This window comes from Excalfactoria chinensis, chromosome 3 (genome assembly GCF_039878825.1).
Source record: "Excalfactoria chinensis isolate bCotChi1 chromosome 3, bCotChi1.hap2, whole genome shotgun sequence".
Taxonomy (NCBI): domain Eukaryota; kingdom Metazoa; phylum Chordata; class Aves; order Galliformes; family Phasianidae; genus Excalfactoria; species Excalfactoria chinensis.
In genome coordinates, this window is record NC_092827.1 from 40938279 (window position 1) to 40954640 (window position 16362).

The 16362-nt window shown below is 44.9% G+C and overlaps 1 protein-coding gene across 2 annotated transcripts in view; it reads left to right on the top strand.

The window, feature by feature from the left end:
* Positions 1–16362, top strand: part of SOBP (sine oculis binding protein homolog) — a 107736-nt gene that overhangs the window by 52161 nt on the left and 39213 nt on the right. Inside the window, exon 5 of one of the 2 annotated variants that reach the window (XM_072332928.1) lies at positions 9439–9534. The exons of the other annotated variant lie outside the window; for it this stretch is intronic. Within the exon in view, the coding sequence (XP_072189029.1) occupies positions 9439–9534 (96 nt within the window). The remainder of the gene's footprint in view (positions 1–9438; positions 9535–16362) is intronic. 2 annotated transcript variants of the gene reach the window in all.

Below are 16362 nucleotides of genomic sequence, written 5' to 3' on the forward strand. Positions count from 1 at the left end.
CTATAAGTGGATTCTTGTCAGCACAGAAACCTGGCCAAGGATCTACCTCTAGCTGCTCCCTGTGGAAGATGGTAGTAAAGGGAACTGAGAAGACAAAGGTGCTTTTCAGCAGATTTCACCTTACTGTGACTAAAAGGAGAAAACTCAGAATAGGACTTCTCAAATCTCAAGGCGAGTTGGGAAGATAAATTATAGTTGCCTGTCTCCTATGAAAAGGTCTGTGTGTTCTGGACTTTCTTACTTGAATGGGCTTGAATGGACGGTTTCCTGTTTTCAGGCATGATAGTGGGGCCTCTGGGTGATAGAGGGTTGCTGTGGACAGGCAAAATAATAGGCATGTTATTTAGAAATAATTTGCTGCCTGTGTTTGGTGCAGACTGAGATGCATTTGGGTTACATCTTGTTTGTCAGGAAGAGAGTAGCACCTTTCTCCTTTAAAGAAGAGTGGAAATCCTGGAAAAGGGGACTGTCTGATTTGTGTTGTATCAACATATTATTCTATCTTTGAAAGTAAAACTTTGAATAAAGGCCTAATAAAAGGTGGTGGGGAGGGGAAGTAGAACCTGGCATTAGAGCTAAAGCTAGTGATGATGTTGTGACCTCAGTCGCTGACCTCCAGCTGGGATGTCTGGAATTATAATCAGTGCTTCTCACCAGCAGCCAGGTTGTGCTTTTGTCTTGCTTATAGCTGCTACTATCCCACCCTTTATTGCAACCATTCATCATCTGAAGAAAGGCTGGGAGATGATAGAAGATGTCATTTGTATCAAAGCTTCCTCTCCTTTCTTTTCATCCTTTCCTTGCCCATTCTCCTATTTATGCTCCAACCCTGTTAGATTTTGCCCCCCTTGACAGATTGATCACCCTTTAACCCCCCCCATAACCCAGCTCCTAAATTATTTCTTTGAAAAATATTATGGCCACTCCATTTTCAAATGGGAATGGCCCAAATGATCTGTCACTCATGGCCAAATCAGGGAGAGATTTCTATTTTCACACTTTAAAAGGCCACAACAAATCCAGAGAATAGGTTCCTGCCTGTCTGGCATTGATCACAGCTGAGTGTTTATCATGCTTACAGATGCAGCACATTTAAGGGAAAGCTTTACCAACCAGATCTGGCCATTGTTTTTCTTTCTCCACATTTATTTCAAGTCCAGAACTGTTTATGTACTGAAAAGATGTGAATTAAGAACGAGTATGAGTAGAATTTTCCAGCTGTTGAAATCTTATTGTTATCTTCTGTGTCGACCAAACCCGTTGTCTCTTAATTGGTTATTGACTGTTGTGAGGCAAATAAGGCAAAGCTGTCATAGAGGGTTAGGGTACAAGGTTTATCTTAATGGTATGTTGATCGTCACTGGTCTGTAAAGTCAGCGGGAGAGGAGTTCATTAAACCAGCCTTCAATTGCTTTAAAAAAATATATGCTCTGGGTCAAAATGATTAATCATAAATGTGATACCACAGTCAGAGGAAATCGGCAGCCTTACTTTGGTACTGACAATGCCAGAGCTTGAAAGAAGCAGATGCACTGAAACAAATTCATTGGGGACAGCCATGTTTTGGGTCTTTGAGCCTTAGCTAACCATAACCAACATTCAAGGATTCTTTTTTTTTTCCTGGGTGTTTTGTTTTTCTGCTTCCCCGTGTCTCTGGCAGGCTGAATGGAAGCATGTGATTGCCCTGTGCTGCAGCCTCTTCTCTGTGCCTGGGAATTCTGGTAGGAAAAGCAGTGGTGGAAAGGATGCTTGAGCTACCTGACTGTGAAACGCACAAAGTGCCCCAGAAAATGTTTTTATCCTATAAACTGTAACACATGAAGAATGGGAAGAGGGAGGGAAAGCTTGTTGGGAACGATCAGCTATGCTGCTGTGAGCTGCCCATTACCAAAATGGAATCTGTTGGGAAATCTGTAGTATATTTTAATTTCTTTCCTGGCTATATTTTAGGCTGTGTATTGAATAAGTTACAATAACTGTCAAGCAGAGTCCATTAGTGTCTCTGAATCGGGCCTGCCGTGAATCAGAAGGGAGATTAGCAGGACAGTCCCAGTGTTATGAGGGTCTCACGCAGCTGTGGCTTGTTGAAGAAACGTTTGTAGGGGCAATAAACAAAGTATTTTTTTCTTCCAGATGATCTCAGTGTGATGTCTTTGTTATCATATTTATTCTTTGGCAATTCAGAGCTGGTTATTAAAAATTTATGATACGGGTAAAGGTTTGTGCAGCTTGAAAAATGAGCCTTTGTGACAGTCATCTGAACACGTCCCGTATATCACTGTACTGTGAAAGCTGCAGAAACTGCCTGGTTGTTGTCCAGCAGAGGAAGGAAGAAGGTGTATAGGTCTGGAAGGTAAAGGGGAAAGGAGACTTAATGGAGAGTTTTTCTTTGGGAGCAGAAGGCAGTTCCCTGCCTGGACTGCTGGCTGGAGGCTGGGCCACTTTTACCTGCTGGAGAGTCCAGGACTCTGAGCTTCTCAGTCGTTCCCTTCTTCCCATATTCATTACAGCAATGGACCAGGACAGCAGGTGCTGTTGTTCCATCAGTTGCTCTTTCCCAATATAGGGCAAAACTGGAAGCTGTCATCAGTTTTGACCAAGATTTTCTTTTTATTGTGGTAGAAGGGGCTATACACGTATAGCAGAGCAAGCTGTATGGAAAGAAAACCCTGATGAGGAGCCCAGCAGAAAATCACAGTTCTCTAAAGAATATGAAACAAACCTAGAGAAGGAAAATCTGTACTGAATCCATAAAGCCAAATCTTTCTTCCTTTTTTTTTTTTTCTTTCTTTTTTGGTGTAAGTTTTAAGTGAGTTTTAAACACAGCAGGAAGAAAGTTACGGGTTTATCGGACACCAGGATAGTACTGTTGTTAGCATTTCCTTTTGATTCAGTTCTAATATTACCTACATTATAATAGAATGTGCAGCTTGCATTTTAAATAGAAGCCGTGGTTAATTTCATGCCATGAAACCGAGTGAAAAATTTAATACAAAAAGCTGTACCATTCCGAGCCACAGACCATGAAGAAAAGCATTATTTTAAAAAGGAGAAGATCCACAAATATCTGTTTTATCAGATTTCCAGGCACATTTGTTCAAAGGTTTTGGTGTGCTTCTGTTATGCAAGAAAATGAACGTGACATTCTTTGGTTGCTTTGACAAGGATAATTTCAGAAACATTGCCCCATCATTCCACAGATTGCGCCTTCCCCTTCTCTGTCACAAGGCATTTTGCTCGGGCAGCTTTTCTCAGCAAAACTGCCTGTTTTCCCAGAAGTTTTCACACCTGTTCAGAAAGGGACAATGAGGAAGAGTGGGCTGGATTTGGTTAGAATAGCAGCTTTGACCCAGTGACCATTTATTTTTAAAGTCAGAGAGTGTTTCTTACATCAGCTCTGAGGAGGAGGTTGCAGGATGTTCTCAGTGATGCCTCCTCTCCAGTTTTAATCACACCAGTCAGATCGCTGGCACCCCAAATCATTTCCACATCAACACCAACCCTTTCCCTAAAGTTGTGGATTTGAAACTCCTTTCTGATCTAGTCTGCCATCAGTGCTGTTGTTTTCAGACTTTGTATTCACTTTTGGCAGTTGTAGAAATTAAATGCCAACTAAAATTTGGACAAAAATTGGAGGCCGGATCTAGGTTCACCACCACTGATTGTGAACATACAGTAGTAAAGCCTCAGCAGCTTTTTGCAACAAGTGGGCTGCCTAAAGAGGGTCACTGGCCTTGCCTAGAGTTCCTGCAAGGAGTTGTGCCTCAGATTCTGTTTGGAGATGACCTCTTTACAAGGACATCTTCTCTCTTCAGTGACCACATGGCCTTGCTCTCTTGGAAGGGTCCTTCAGCACAGTGGCCTGTCCTGTAGCATATGGGAGCCAAGAGCAGCTGAGTACCAGGGCAGTCTCCCAGTTTCAAGGGAGTCTGTAGGCAGATCCCAGCAATAGTATGGTACAGACCTGCCTGCCTGCAGCTGCATGCTGAGAGGAGAACAACAGTCCCTAGCTCATGGGTTGGTACTCGTAGCCACTCTCCTTGCTTCCATTCACCAGTGGCTTCCTTCAAGGGAGCAAAAGAATCTAGCAGAAGCCCTGCTGGTTTTCCTCTGCACACTTCATAAAGAAGTTACAAGGGGGCACATTCCCAATTTCTTTTTAACTTTGTAGATCACCTCCAGCAGACAGATTGTCTCGTGGACCACTTCCCCTCCCCTTGGCGATCAAATAACATTCCTGTGGTGACTACAGCAGTTGCTTACATGGAAAAATAACATTAGGAAAGTATTTAATGTATTTTTAGCTGTCTTTAAATGCATTTTAGCAGCTGGAAATGAGGGAAGTTAGTACCATGTGGCCCACAAACTATCCGTAGCCCACCACTGACTGTTCAGAGCTGCTTGCAGCAGAGAACCCTTGGGCTGGGAGCTGTGTGCTGGGCAGGCTTCTCTCACCTGGGGAGGGCCCAAGGTATGGGGCAGCCCAAAAATGACAGCTATGGAGGTTAATGGGTTATGTGCAGATGTAATAGCCCACAGATAGTGTTGTTCTGCCATTCAGGAAAATCCAGGAATCCTTCTGGAGGGCAGACTTCTTGTGAAGTATTAGCAGGGTCTTTCCTGAGGGAGGGACTTGCTCACTAGGTGCATGGTGCCAGGGATCCTGGGCAGGCTCTACTGTGGGTGCAGGGCCACAGTGTTCCTACCAAGCCCCGGGCCAGAGCAAGCCCAACCACATTTCTGGAAAGAATACACGCAACAGATGGAAGCGGAGTACTATTTTTACTGTTGGTGGTGCAGTGAATACAGAGACCATGACAATTGATTATGTGGGACAGCAGCAGTCCACAGGAACTGGAATTTAAAGCATTAGGGTCTCCCCGAGGATTTCCTTCAAGAGATGCGTTTGGAGGACGAAGAATTCCTCACCCCTCTGGCTGGAGAGATACCCCTGTGGGCAATGCGGAGGCACGGTGCTCTGTCCCATAGCCAGTTCAGGACAATAGCATTGAGGGCAATGCAGGCTGCTCATCACAATGGGATGCTGACCTTACAGCAGTTGTCTGCGCCTTTCTAGTGATGGTGTTTGACTTTCCATGGCTTTTTTTGTCCTACCAGCGATGCTCAGTCTGCCTTTAATATATCTAGATGTGGCTGCCACATGTTTCACCCATTTTAAAGGACATTTAGGGAAATTAGATGGCAATTTTATACTGAGTAAGCAGACTAATATTCTGTCACTCTGCATTACTCAGTCAGACGCTCCTCCTTGAAAGTAGATGTTCGGTGTTTTCATTTAAGTGGCATTAAACTTTTGTGGACCAAGCATTAGGATTTTATTGCAAAAGCGTTGTCCTGTTTTAGTGAAAGCTTTGCATTAACAAGTTCCATCTTAATAAATTATTCTGTTCAGCCTGCCTTGTGACTTACACTATCATGAGATCCTGCCCTTAATATTAAGCTGCAAGCACAGATTTCCTTTTCCAGTAGTAAGGCTGCATAAAAAGGCACTGAAGCTAAGAGATCCCCAATCTGGATCAAGATAATTTTTCTCTCTGCAGAGAAACAAATATCCATGCAGAAACTGAAGCACTTTGGAGAGGAGGAAATTCTACTGTAGATTGTTCTTCCTCCTTCTTGTTAAAAAAGGAAATCCTGACTTAATATATAGTCTGTTTCCAAACTACTGGCATCTTTCACAAATATAGGCTGCTTGGCTGATGAACAGATAGCACAGTTTGTGTAGCCAAAGATAGTTGTCATGATGCACTTATTAATGAGTACACATTGAACATCAAATGCTGTGCTATTTTCAGAGAGGTCCTTTCAGATCCTCCTTTCTGTTCTTTTTTTGATATATTTATTTATTTTTTAATTTTTTTATTTTTTATTTTTTTAACTTCCTTATTCTCCTACCGTTTTCCTCCGAAGCTCAGTGTCAGAGAACAGCAAGGAAAGGGACCTGGGAGAGGAGACGCACTCATCCACCCCACTTCCTCAAGTCAGGAGCTGTTCTACGCATGCCGTTTCTGACAGATGTTTGCCTAATCTGCTCTTAAAAATCTCTAGCGGTGGGGCTTTGACAGCCTCCTTAGGCAATCTACTCCAATGCTTTGCTGTACCTATCATTAAGACGGGTTTCCTGATATCTAACCTGCAATTAAAGGCCGCAATTTCTTCTGCCACCCATCATCACGTTGAACTTGCAAGTCAAACCAGCCCCATAGAGGTGGCTGTGGTTTCCACCATAGATCTTCCTGGCCATCAACACGCCATGGGTGATGAGCTCTCCTCTGCCAGCAGTCCTTGTGCCTCCTGGATGGCACCCTGCCGGCAGGCAGCTACCTGCCAGCTGGGGCTGCTCAGTGGGGGATTTGGAAATCCCAGGAGAGGTGTTGCTGCAGAAAAGTTAAAGTAGTTTTCTGCTGATGAAAGTGAGAGTGTTCACCATGATCCCAAGGCGCAGAGTAAGAGCTGAAGCCTTTATTGTCCTGGAACAAAATGATGTGCTATGAGAACAGTCGTACCATACATTGCATACATGCATTCATTACATCTAGCACTTTGGACACGCACTTTTTGTTGAAAGCATTTCTGTAGCAGTATTGGGGTTTAAAAACATTTTAGAAAACAGGGAGATGACAGATTTGATTTGCTCTTTTTTTTGTCAGCGGCTTTCTTTTGAACAGTAGCACTCAAAATGCACCCCATGGCAGTGGGGCTGATGGAGAAGCTGCAGATGTCAGTGTGCTGGGAGAGAGGCAGAGAGGCAGAGCAGCTGGGGCAGGTGCTTGCTGGTGTGCAGCAGTGACAGAGGGACTCAGCACAGATACAGGCATATCACAACGTTGCAGTGACACAATACACTCTGAGCCACTCTTTATACGCTTATAATGGTGCTGAACACTGTAAGGGTATTTCCTTCTACAAATTATTTACAACTGGAAGATGGTAGTGATGGATTCATGTGAGGCAGCTGGGGAAATAGGTCTGGCTGCTGGGAGCAAGTATTTTATCCAATTGAAAGAAGCTAACTGAGTATACTTTTGCTGCTTAAGTAAATGATAGCAGTATGCCATTAAACTGGTTTTGAGACAGGGAAATTTTGGTGACACCTGAAGTTCAATGTAATAAGGAAAGGCAGGAGGGGAGCGTGCCACTGGCAGCAGCAGACTTTGTTGAACCAGCAGTTTTGCTAAAGTGGCTCAAGGTCAGCGGGCTTTGTCTCTGTGTTGTGACACGTGCATCACAAACACCCTGCTATCCATTTCACTTCGCAAGGTGCGTGTGCTGGGACAGGGCCCCGAGAGACAGGCTGCGACCTGCAGCCCAGCACATGCGCAGCATCCACTGCAGCTCCAAGACATGGTTAGATGGCTCTGGGGCAGTGCTCCCAGGCCTGTGCAGCACCCATACAGCCCCATGCCAGGTCTCAGCAGCTCCCTGCCACCTGGCTGCATGCAGGTCTTTTCAACTCCACAGTCATTTCTGTGGGGCAGAGCTGCTGCTGGAGCCGCTGGTGCTGAGCTGGGCATGGCATTGGGAGGGCATCTGTGCCCCACTGAGTTCTGTATTGCTTGGAATGGCCTCAGCGAGCTGGCCGTGTCCCTTCACCCAGGCTGCGAGATGAGAAAATGACCAAATTTGTTTTCAGAATGAGCAATTTCATTTTATTTTTTAATAAATTATGTTCAGATTTGGACTTGGTATTTGATGTAGCATGGGAGGGAAATGTATTGTGTGAGAGAGGGTACAGTTCCAAGTTAATCATTAGAAGAATACATTTAAGCCTTTGTCAATATGAAAGGGATTTCAGGTGCTCTGGAATGCTTTCCCTCTCCTTTGTGGTTAGAAGGAAAGTTGGAAAACATTTTCCACGCGGCAGCTATTGAGGCAGCAGAGGAAAAAAATACATCTAAGCTGCTACAGCATGCACATTGTGAGCTATTTTTCTATTTCCCGCTAGCAGATGCTGTTTGAAAGATACTTTGGGGCAAAGTTTGCACTTGTAAAAATTGCGCTGTCTCCATTGGGCAAAGTTTGCTAGCGCTGCTGGGCAGCCAGCAGAGAGCTGAGGTGCAGCTGGCGTAACCACATCATGTTTTCCCCAAAATCCCTGCACTGCTCACCCGCTGCTCCCCTTTCCCAGCCCTACTCCAGAATAGAGGCAGAAGCCTTTCTGCAGGCGAACCAGCCGTGCAACGTGCAAGGTGCAAATAGCTTTCACAAATGCCAACGCTAAAAAAAAAATGTCCCTGCGCTGGCAGTGTGACACGTGCAAACAGGCAGCTCACACCGCACCGTGCAAGAAGGGACGATACTGGAGCGCTGCCACGGCCGTGGGGATGCCTTGTCCCAGGCCTGGCCGCCACCACCCCATGGGGACTGGAACCACACAGTGCCCCCCACTGCGTCCCCCCCTTGTTCCATCCTCGGCCCCACTCCTTCCCCCACCCCTGGATCATTGGGGCTTATTTAAATACGCTGGCAGGGAGCCAGGATCTCATCATTTTAATGCAGTGTAAAATGGAATGTGCATAATTATATGCAAGCCATATGCGAGGGAGACAGCTCAGCTGTGAATTTCGGGAGGCTGCGAGAGGGAGAGAGCGAACAGTCAGGGATCAGATGAGACGGAGCGGAACAGAGTGCAAGTGTCACCCAAATGAACAGTGCAAATGAGTGCTCTGCCGACACTCCTCCTCTCACCCTCTTCTCCCTTTTGCTTCAGCTCAAAACCCGAAAACACTGCAGATTAGGAGGAAAATGCTATATGCAGGCAGTGTTGCTAATGGGCTCTGTTAATGTCTCCATTTAAACTTCGGCTTTCTTAATTAACAGTGCAGCTCCAAATAACCAGTAACTTTTAATGCATCTTGGTAATTAAATATTTTTTCCCGTGTTTGATGGAAGGGTGGCTGCTCTCGTGAGCTGATTGCTCCTTTCGGATCTTCGCTTAAGCACGGAGGGGGAGTCCGTTTGTCTACAATAGTGTTACATGTAAAATATGACTATGAAAGCTGATTTATTTTTTTTGGCCTTGCTGTTAAACTGCAAATACATTATCTAGGGATTGCTTACGCATGTCAAAGAGTTGAAACAAGAACGTATGTAATGTAATCCTGAAAAATGCAATGAGGTAAATGGAAACCCTGAAGTTACTCACGGTTTCCAGCTCAAATATTTTGTTTTGGGTTTGTCTTTTGTTGTTCTAATGATTGTGCTGCGATGAATTTGCATGTTCAACATACACTGTGTAAGAGAACGGCATCGCAGGTTCTCGTATCTAAAAGGTGTATTTAAACGAACTTTCTAATGATGTTGTGTTTGGGGATTCCCATCTGTTGTAATGATCTGAGCTGTTATGCTTTTAGCTATTATTTTTTTTTCCTTCCATTATTTGTAAGTCCCTAAATAGGCCATTATATTTCCCTTCAGGCTAGAGATGAAGATGGACATGCTGAAAATTTTCCCCAGCAGCACTATGCTAAGGAAACTCCAAGACTTGCCTTCAAGAATAACTGCGAACTACTTGTAAGAATAACATACTTACAACAAGTCTAGATTGTTACTTTAGCACAGTGAAAACCGTTTTGCTTTCTGAAAGGCTTTTGTTCATTATGCCATACATTATGAAATATTACTTTTTTCTTTTCTCTTCTTTTTTTTTTTTCTTTTCTTTTTTCTTTTTTTTTTTTTTTTTTTTTTTTTTTTTTTTTTTTTCCCATTCCTGTTTAGCATTCTAATGCTAGTTCTGGTATCCGTGAACGATTTAAGATCTTGAATTGCTTGCCAATCTCTTGTGTTTGATGTCAGAATGTGAACGGCCTCGTGGTGCTGCCTGGTCCCATGTGGTGCAAGGAGACAGCCAGGTTGGGGCCCCAAAACTCTCATCCCCATTGACTCGGTATGCATGGCCATAGGGCTCAGCGCTTCCTCGCCCCCAGCCCTTTCCTTGCTGCTCCTCTGCTGCAGGGAAAGAGAAAAAGCCAGGAAGCACTGATGGGGAGCCTGCAGTGTTTGCAAGCTGAAGCGCAGCCACTATCAGCTGCAAAGGGATCTCAGTTCCAAGGCAGGGTTAACTCTCTGTTCATTTCAGCATTTGCAGCTAGGCGAGATGAAAGGCAAGCAGGAATGCCTATTATATTTCTATTAAATGAATCTGTTGGGACCTAATGTTCTTGATTAGCTTGCGAAAATGAGTGCTCCACAATGAGTTTTGCTGTTTACCTAGAGCAAATAGAGATTGAATTGTAGTGTATGTAAAAGAGATTCATGCACTGCGTTTGGAAATGGAGGCTGAGACGAATCGGAAGATCTCCCCCTCACACCCACCCTTTTTCTTGGCCTCACCTACATAAAATGTGTCATTTGGCTAAATGGAAATACTTGCAGAGAACCAGAACGCAGGGTTTGATTTTGAAACAAACTGAAATAAGCCACAGTGCTATTGTCCTAATTTTAATAGCCAAGAGAGGGACAGCAGAGGAGCAAACTGCGTTCTCAAGGCACTGAAGCATATGCACAAGGTGTTGACCAAGTGCCAGCCTTGATCCACTGGTAGGACAGCCAGGAGAGCCAAGATGCCAAGCTGGGACAACCTAGCACAAGAACTGGCCCCAAGACCGGTGCAATTTGTAGAGATGCCCACACTGCTTTCCCTTTGAGATGGGCTTGGCATCCACACTGGTGGACCACAGGCTCACCTACTGCCAGCATCCTCAGTGCAGAACCAGCCCCTGTGGGGTCATGACAATGTTTTCAGGATATTCAGGGCCACATGTGACACTCGGAAGAGTTGTCTGGTTCCCAGTGTAATTTCCTCAAACAAAAAGGAACTTGAACCTTTTGACCTGGGCTTGCTTCCTCTTTAATCCTTTGCAAACCTCCTGATGGTTTCAGGGGCAACAGGGTTATGTGCGAAGGTGAGGAAAGTAGACAAACACAAAAAGGGGTTCGCTGCAGTAGTCACAATTTTATTGCCTATTAAGTGAAGGGGTTTTGTCACAGCCATACTTGATTACCGTGCCCTAGCTCAGATTGAGTGTGAGGACCCACCCTATACCCCCTTGATGTCCCTGAAGTAAGGATGGCTTCTGAGTGTTGCTGAACTTCAGGACTAGGGTCATAAGACAGCATAATGGCATGTGTACAAAATAAGAGATGTGTTGCTTTGACTGAAAATCTGCTATATTTTTAGCTCAAGCTATGAAAGAACCAATTAACCTCCTTTGTACTATTAAAATCAGGCATTCTTTCAAAGCCCTGTTAAATACTCCTTTAGCGGTATGCATGTAAGTTATTGCATTATTGTATCACTTCTGTAGCTGGCAAAAGCTCAAATCATCCAAGTTAGTCTTTCATGTGCCTTTTTGGACAAGTTTCAGTTCTTGTTTAAGGAAGTAATAAAAGCAATTTGTCATAGTTGTATTTTCCTATGCTATTGGAAACAAAATTGGCAGGGATGTAACCCGTACTCAATTCGCCGGTGGAAACAAAAAAGAGTAGGCAAACAATGAGTACCTCTGCTATCTTTCAACATGCACTTTAGGAACTGATAGTGGATGTACAATGGTGGGACTAGGCTTTGGGGGAAGAGGGAACTGGTGTTCTTATTTGTTAAAGATGCTTCACAGAGAGGTAGTGCTTTTTTTCTTAATGTCTACCTTTTATTTTTTCTTTTTGGTAGCTATGATGTATTAAAATGTGCTTGAGAGTAAAGTGAATGTCACGGGAAGTGGCCAGCAAGACAGCATCTGTCTCCTGAAGGCCGGTTGGAATTCCTGGGTTTGTGCTACCAACTGTTTCCCTGGGAGGGATGAGACCAAAAATATGAACGAAAGGAGTGAGGACAGCTGCTTCCTCTAAAAAATATTTTCCCAGTGGTAAAAACTTACCCAGGCTCTAAAAGTGCAAGTCAGGCACTGCCTGAGGAGTGGATAGCTGAGATTCTTAAAGGAAAGAGAAACTGAAAGTTGTTTATGCTTTTGAGAATGAGGAAGTCCTTGGAGTTTTCTTAGTGCAGCTGAGTGCTGCCCTAGCCTGTCAGGTGAGGTGGGAAGCAGAGGCTCCAAAGTGCTTTCTTTGCTGTAGGGTTCAGCTGCTGTTTTCAGGCCAGTCTTGCTGCATTGAGTGTGGGCTGCGGGCTGGGGAGATGCTTGTGCTGTGTGCCGCTGGCAGGCGGGTGCAGGGCTGGGCGCTGTAGGGCTGTGCACGGATGTTTGCCCGCGGGAGCTGTACTACACGGGCTGCATGCTAATAGCCTGGGTCACAGGCACCAGGGAGAGCTTAACTCCTGAGTACCTGGAGGAATTTGAAAGCATGGCAGCCTGCAGTACTGCAAGTCATGTGCTTTCTTCACTGCTCACACCTCAGAGGAGGAGATGCTTTGGTTAGGGTGGTGCAGCTCTGCTGAGCGTTTTTTTATTTGAGAGACAGCTTGATAGGAAAAAGGAGGAGGAATGAGTTATAATTTGTGCAACATAACCCTCTGAGTGCTTACAGTGTATGTTAAGAAAAGCAGAGGCAATTAAAGATTTTGGTTGGCATAGAAAGCCATTATGCAGTTACAGGATTAGGTGAGGGCCATCATGTCCCGCACTAAATCCAGGCGTGCTTTTGTGTCATGTACTGTGTCGTACAGCACAGAAAGCAAAGTGGATGAGAAGCTCCAGTCACTGAGGAGATACATTTTTCCCTGTGAGCTTTTCAGCAGCTTTGAGGATCGCGTTTTCTTAAGATTAGTTACCCACGATAAATACTGAGAAGTGCATAATACAAATTTCTTTTTAAAGAGCCTGGCCAGCATGCCATTTTGGCCAGCCAGCCACCCTACTACCATAGGCACTGCCTCAGGATTTTAATTCCTTTTTCCATGAGTGGCTGGAAGCTTTTCTTTCAGACACATCTCTTTGTTTCCACAAGGAAAAGGCAGAATTTAGTCCTCTGGAAGCTGATTGTAAAGGAGCGGTCCAGTCCAGCGAATAGTGGATTTGGACAGAGATGAGATTAGCTGCTGAGAAAGGGCAGGCTGGGATGAAAAGGCCACTGAAAAGCCTCCAGCCATGGCCCTAGCCAGCTAAAATTCTTCAGTCATTGCCTAGAGAAAGGGGAAATCTATCTGGCACCTACCCAGGTTAGTTAGAGTAGGAAGAGCCATGCTTGGGTGCCTTTTAACAAAAGTGGGAAAGAAAAAACAACAGTTCATCCTTCCCCCCTCTGGGCTGCCCAGAATACCGAGTCAAGGTTTCAGACCAGCGTGCTGCTGTCTAAGCTCAGGAAAGTCCAATGGGTATGGGTTAAGGAAATTAAATGCCAGGTTGCTTTCCAGATCATTTGTTTATGGAGATGGTCTGAATACCACCCACTGCTCTGGGACTATATGCAAAGCAGGCAAAAAAAAAACAACACCCCACAAACAACCAAAACCAACCAACCAAACAAAAAAAGAAAACCCCAAAAAACATGAACAGCCTGATAAAGAAAATCATTTCCAGTGCTACATTCAGCTGTGATCCATGGCTGTGCTGCAGTAAAGTCTTTTTCTCTTTAAAATCCAAAAGTATGCTCCCGGCAGTTCTGCTCCAGGAGGATAAATTTGTGACTCTAGTGTGCATTGACTTAGGAGATAGTCTTGGTGTTTGGAAACTGCTGCATAAAAGGCAAAAAATAAAAGATGCTTGTTATCAGATTGAACACAAACTCACCCACAGCCATTGATCTATAATCACTAGCAAATAAAGGGAGAGAAAGCTCTGAAAAGCTATCTGACGCAAGTACAAGTGAAACACAGAATGCAAGCTGCTTAGATGTGAGCAGAAGGCCCTCATGGAGGCAGTGGCAAGGCTGAGAGGAGTCAGGGCTGCAGAGGATGCTCCTTTCTGCTTCTATAGCATGACTGCTGCAGTGGGAAGCCAGGTTCAGTGAGCCTGGCGCAGGGTGGTACCTAGGAGGGTGACAAGGGGGGAAGTAGGCTGACCTCAGAGTTATAGTTCTGGAGAGGGAATCTCTTCAGTACTTACTAGACAGGCTTTAGAGGACACTTAGAATACGTGTGATTGGATAGGCCCAGTAGCTTTCGTAGTCCTGGGCACATTAAACATAGGTATGTGTATCAGTGTTCTCAGGTAGCCACAAGAATTTGGGTTTCAGAAAGCAAGGTTTGGGTTTTCCCTTTTTTCAAGGTACCTGACCTATTTCCCGTGCCCCATTGTCGAGTAAAACAGCTATTGTTTCAGTGCTGAAATGAACTGCCTGTTGGTACACTTGCAAACACAGACCCTTAAAAGAGGACCAAATTAGGGGGAAATTGCTTTGCGTATCCCCTCTTCTGCCTTTTCCCTTTTGTTACCCACACTGACTCCTTATTCCTAGCAAAGAGCAAAAACAGAGGCTCTCCATGGAATCTCTCTCCTTCCTTTTAGCTTCAAACCAACAGAGGGAGAAGGAGAGCACCTTCTCAGCCTTCCCAAAGGCTGGGACGCTGAGGCTTTTTGGCCACCTCCAGCCTTCAGGGCAGTACCCTGAGTTGGGTCTGAAGAAGATCCCGCTGCCCTGGGGGATGTAGCAGGAGAGAGCCGTCCAGAGCTGGGGCACCCTGTGGTGGTAGTACCCAACCACCAGCCAGAACCTCCACACCAGAGCCTACTAGTGACACCTGGTTTTTGCTGCCTCTTTCCTCTGGTGCCATTTTTTGGTTGTTTACCAGTGGGTTTCATCAGCTTCTTGCTCAGTTTGCGGCCACAGCCCGGAGGCAGCCCATGGCACACTGTTGGATGTGCCAGCAACCATCCAGGCCTGCGGCTGGTAGGAACGCATGGCTGCCGATGGAGAGCCCAGTGTTGTCTTCAGGGACTTTGGAGCAGGCCCAAAGAACTGTCAGAACTGCAGTTATGGCTCTGGAACAGAAATATTGAGCAAAGCAATTTTAGCAGAATTGGTACTGGTGTTCTTGAAAACTCAGTAATCTTGACTGCATGAAATTCAACCTTTTCTGTGACTGAAATAACAGTGGAGCCTAGGTCATATTGTGGTCTGATCGTCTGTAACATTTCAGTTTCAAGATCTAAATTGTTCTTGAGTTAGAGCAGAATATTTTCTAAAAAGAACCTGCCCCAGGCCCTACCCAACCCAACCGAAACAGAACAACTTGCATTCTGCTTCTCTTCAAACAAAAGGAACATCGCAGGCAAAATCAGAGATGATTTGTTGTGGTCCTGAATTGCTGCCAGGCCAGGTATGCTATGTGTGTGCTTCGTCCCTCTTGCTGAATGTGAACGCTGTGATCAGAGACCAGTGCAGAAAATACCACTGTGTCAGACTAGATAGTCACACCTGAGGGAGCAGCTTTGGAAATAAGACCCATGTCTCATTTTCTGGATGCACAGGGCTGCTGGGGGTGGTGAGCATCCACAGGTTGGAGTCAAATGAGGGCCTACTCAGTGGTGGTACAGGGTGGGATTAAGCCATGCGGTAGACAGGTGCTTTCCCTGGGAATTTCCACTCAGGTGACAGGAGATGTTAGGACCTCCAGGCTGCACACCAGCAGAGCTCCTCTCAGCACTCCAGTTGTAGCCATCAGCTTAGAGTGGAGGTTCTGGTTGGGCGTTTTCCTTCGTATCAATACAAGAGCATTATTTTAGGATGTGACACTTGATACTTTGCTTTCCTTTCCTCAGAAGAAGGCAGTTATCTAGTTTTTGACATTATTATTATCTCAAAAGGGAAGCAAAATGCATTTGTTAAAAAGGACAATAATTAAAATCCCATTACAGCCCCAGTTTTGTTGTCTTCCCAGAACCACCATTAAGATCTTTGTTAAAGATATGCGATTATTGGTGACCTCTGAATAACTTCTCTTACTTTAATTTCTCCTCACCACAGTGCCGTGCTGTATTCCTCTATTTTTACTCTTTATTTTCCTCATTTGACGTGTTTACTGAAGTTGTATTTTTCATATTATTGTAGAATCATAGAATCCTTAGAGTTGGAAGGAACATTTAAAGGTTATCTAGTCTGACTCCCCTGCAATGAACAGGGACACCACAGTTGGTCAGGTTGCCCAGGGCCCCATCCAGCCTGGCCTTGAAAGTGTCCAGGGATGGGTCATTCATCACACCGCTGGGCAACCTGTTCCAGTGCCTTAACACCCTCACTGTAAAAGGCTTTTTCTGTATATCCAACCTAAATCTACCTTCTTTGAGCTTGAAACCATGTCCCCTTGTTCTGTCATCACAGACCCCACTAAAGAGTCTGTCCCCTTCTTTCCTTTAACTCCCCATTAGAATATACTGAACGTGCTCTCATTGAAAAATTGCTTTTTCAGAAATGATCTTAAAAAAATAGTGATCTTTTCATTGGCTG